Source organism: Salvia miltiorrhiza, chromosome 1 (genome assembly GCF_028751815.1).
Source record: "Salvia miltiorrhiza cultivar Shanhuang (shh) chromosome 1, IMPLAD_Smil_shh, whole genome shotgun sequence".
Lineage (NCBI taxonomy): Eukaryota > Viridiplantae > Streptophyta > Magnoliopsida > Lamiales > Lamiaceae > Salvia > Salvia miltiorrhiza.
In genome coordinates, this window is record NC_080387.1 from 75,533,614 (window position 1) to 75,535,390 (window position 1,777).

General features: G+C 47.6%; 1 protein-coding gene across 1 annotated transcript; it reads right to left on the bottom strand.

Annotated features, from left to right (window-relative positions):
* Positions 1-245: 245 nt before the first annotated feature.
* On the bottom strand, positions 246-1,517 carry LOC131013607 (uncharacterized). The gene is made up of 2 exons (XM_057941740.1): positions 1,460-1,517; positions 246-950 (listed from the first exon to the last, which is right to left on the bottom strand). The coding sequence occupies exon 2, from the start codon at positions 936-938 to the stop codon at positions 246-248; it is 693 nt and encodes a 230-aa protein (XP_057797723.1). The 5' UTR covers positions 939-950; positions 1,460-1,517.
* Positions 1,518-1,777: the final 260 nt, after the last annotated feature.

Here is a 1,777-nt window from a genome sequence, read left to right on the forward strand (position 1 = left end):
CCTATGATGGTGGTAAGGGCCGGATTGGGCAATGGAAGGTACACATTGCCGTTGTCCCCCTTGAGGATCCACAAAAGCCGTCTCCCGGAGGCGAGAAAGTGTTGTTGCACTAGGCAACGTCGGTCGAGGAGGATGTCACGGGAGATGGGGTCTTCTTGAATAGCCACCCCAAGATGTGTCGCTATAGGGGTGATCATGCCTCCAATGCATATTTTGCCCCCTCTTGTGTGAGCTTGAGATTCGAATTAGTCGGCCAAAAGACACCCAAGAGATAAGGAGATGTTGGTGAGGGCGCCTTGAATGAGTAAGAGCTCATTCGACCGACAAAAGCCCACATTCTCCCGACCTAGGAAAGTGAACCCGAAGGCCCGTTGGGTAAGGCGGATAACCGGGTTGCGCAATGACGCCGCCTTTGATCGCCGGGAGTCATAGCCTGCAATCTCCTCCACGCCTCGAAAGTGACATCGTTCCCACATACGGGTGGGATTGAACTCTAACCCACCGGCGTATGCTCCTCCTTGGGGGCAACCCAAAATCTCGTCCAACTCATCAATAGTTAGCTCTCGGGGCTCATTCCCGAGTTGGAAAGAGATTCTTGATGGAGCTCCGTTGGACTTGATGAGCTTGAATGTGGAGAGGAACTCAAGAGTGAGCCCTCGGTATGCTAACCATCCCCCGGTGATTACTCGCCGCCATCCGCCTCTATCCGCCAAAGACCAAATGTCTTCGGCTATTCCCATGGCCTCGATAGTCTCCGAGCAAATATACCGGCATTGCCGGTGAGGAATGGCACAAAGTTGCTCCCAACGTTCGCGGGAGTCCGGAGTAGGAAGTTGAATCCCATAGAATTGAGGATTGTGCCGAGTGATAGTCACCTCATCGGCGCGGGAGGTACTGGCCTTCCCCTTTCCCTTGCCCTTTGTTACACGTGGTGCCATAGCAAAAGGTGCCTACAAAACCAAGTGTGAGTCTTTATTTGACACAACAATGACAACAATAAGATACTAGAAAACAATTTAACTATCAACTTAACTAAGCAATTTAGCCCGGGAAACGGGCGAATTCTTATTCTAAAAGCACATAAATAAATCACACTATCACAATGCATCTCACAACAACACATAGCATCAATATTAAGCCCACAATCACCAAAATCTCCCCCCCAAACTTAGACATTTATCTACACCCAACACAAGCAAATTCTTAAGCAAGAATGTCAATTAAGCATAAATTCACCGATTAAATTGCGAATAAATGAAAGACCCATCATCCTAGACATGCATAGAAGCAATTAAAAGCATCAATTCAACAATGTAGCACAATGTAGGAAAAATCCTAATTTTGAGCCCTAATTGCATATAAACATGTAGAATGCAAAATATCACAAAATAATCGGTAAAAATCTACTAAATCATGCTTAGAATGTAAAAATGAAGGAATGAGAGCAAGTAAAACATACCTTGTAGTTGGATTTGGAAGTGAAAGTGAGGAGGAAGAGTGTGTAATTTCGTGGGTGTGTGAGTAGAGAATGAAAAGTGAGTAGAGAAGTGTGAAAAATGGGTTAAAAACCCGAGTCAAAACAGGTCAACGCGGGGCCAGGAGGCCCGCGGTCCCACCCGCGGCCGCGGGTAATGACCGCGGGACATCCCTGGATCAGCGCACATCGACCGCGGTCCCACCCCGCGGCCGCGGGTGGCGACCGCGGGTACCCTGGGCGTGCTCACCTCTGAAAATTTCAATTTTTATGCGTTTTTCTCTCAATTTTTTTTTTTTTTTT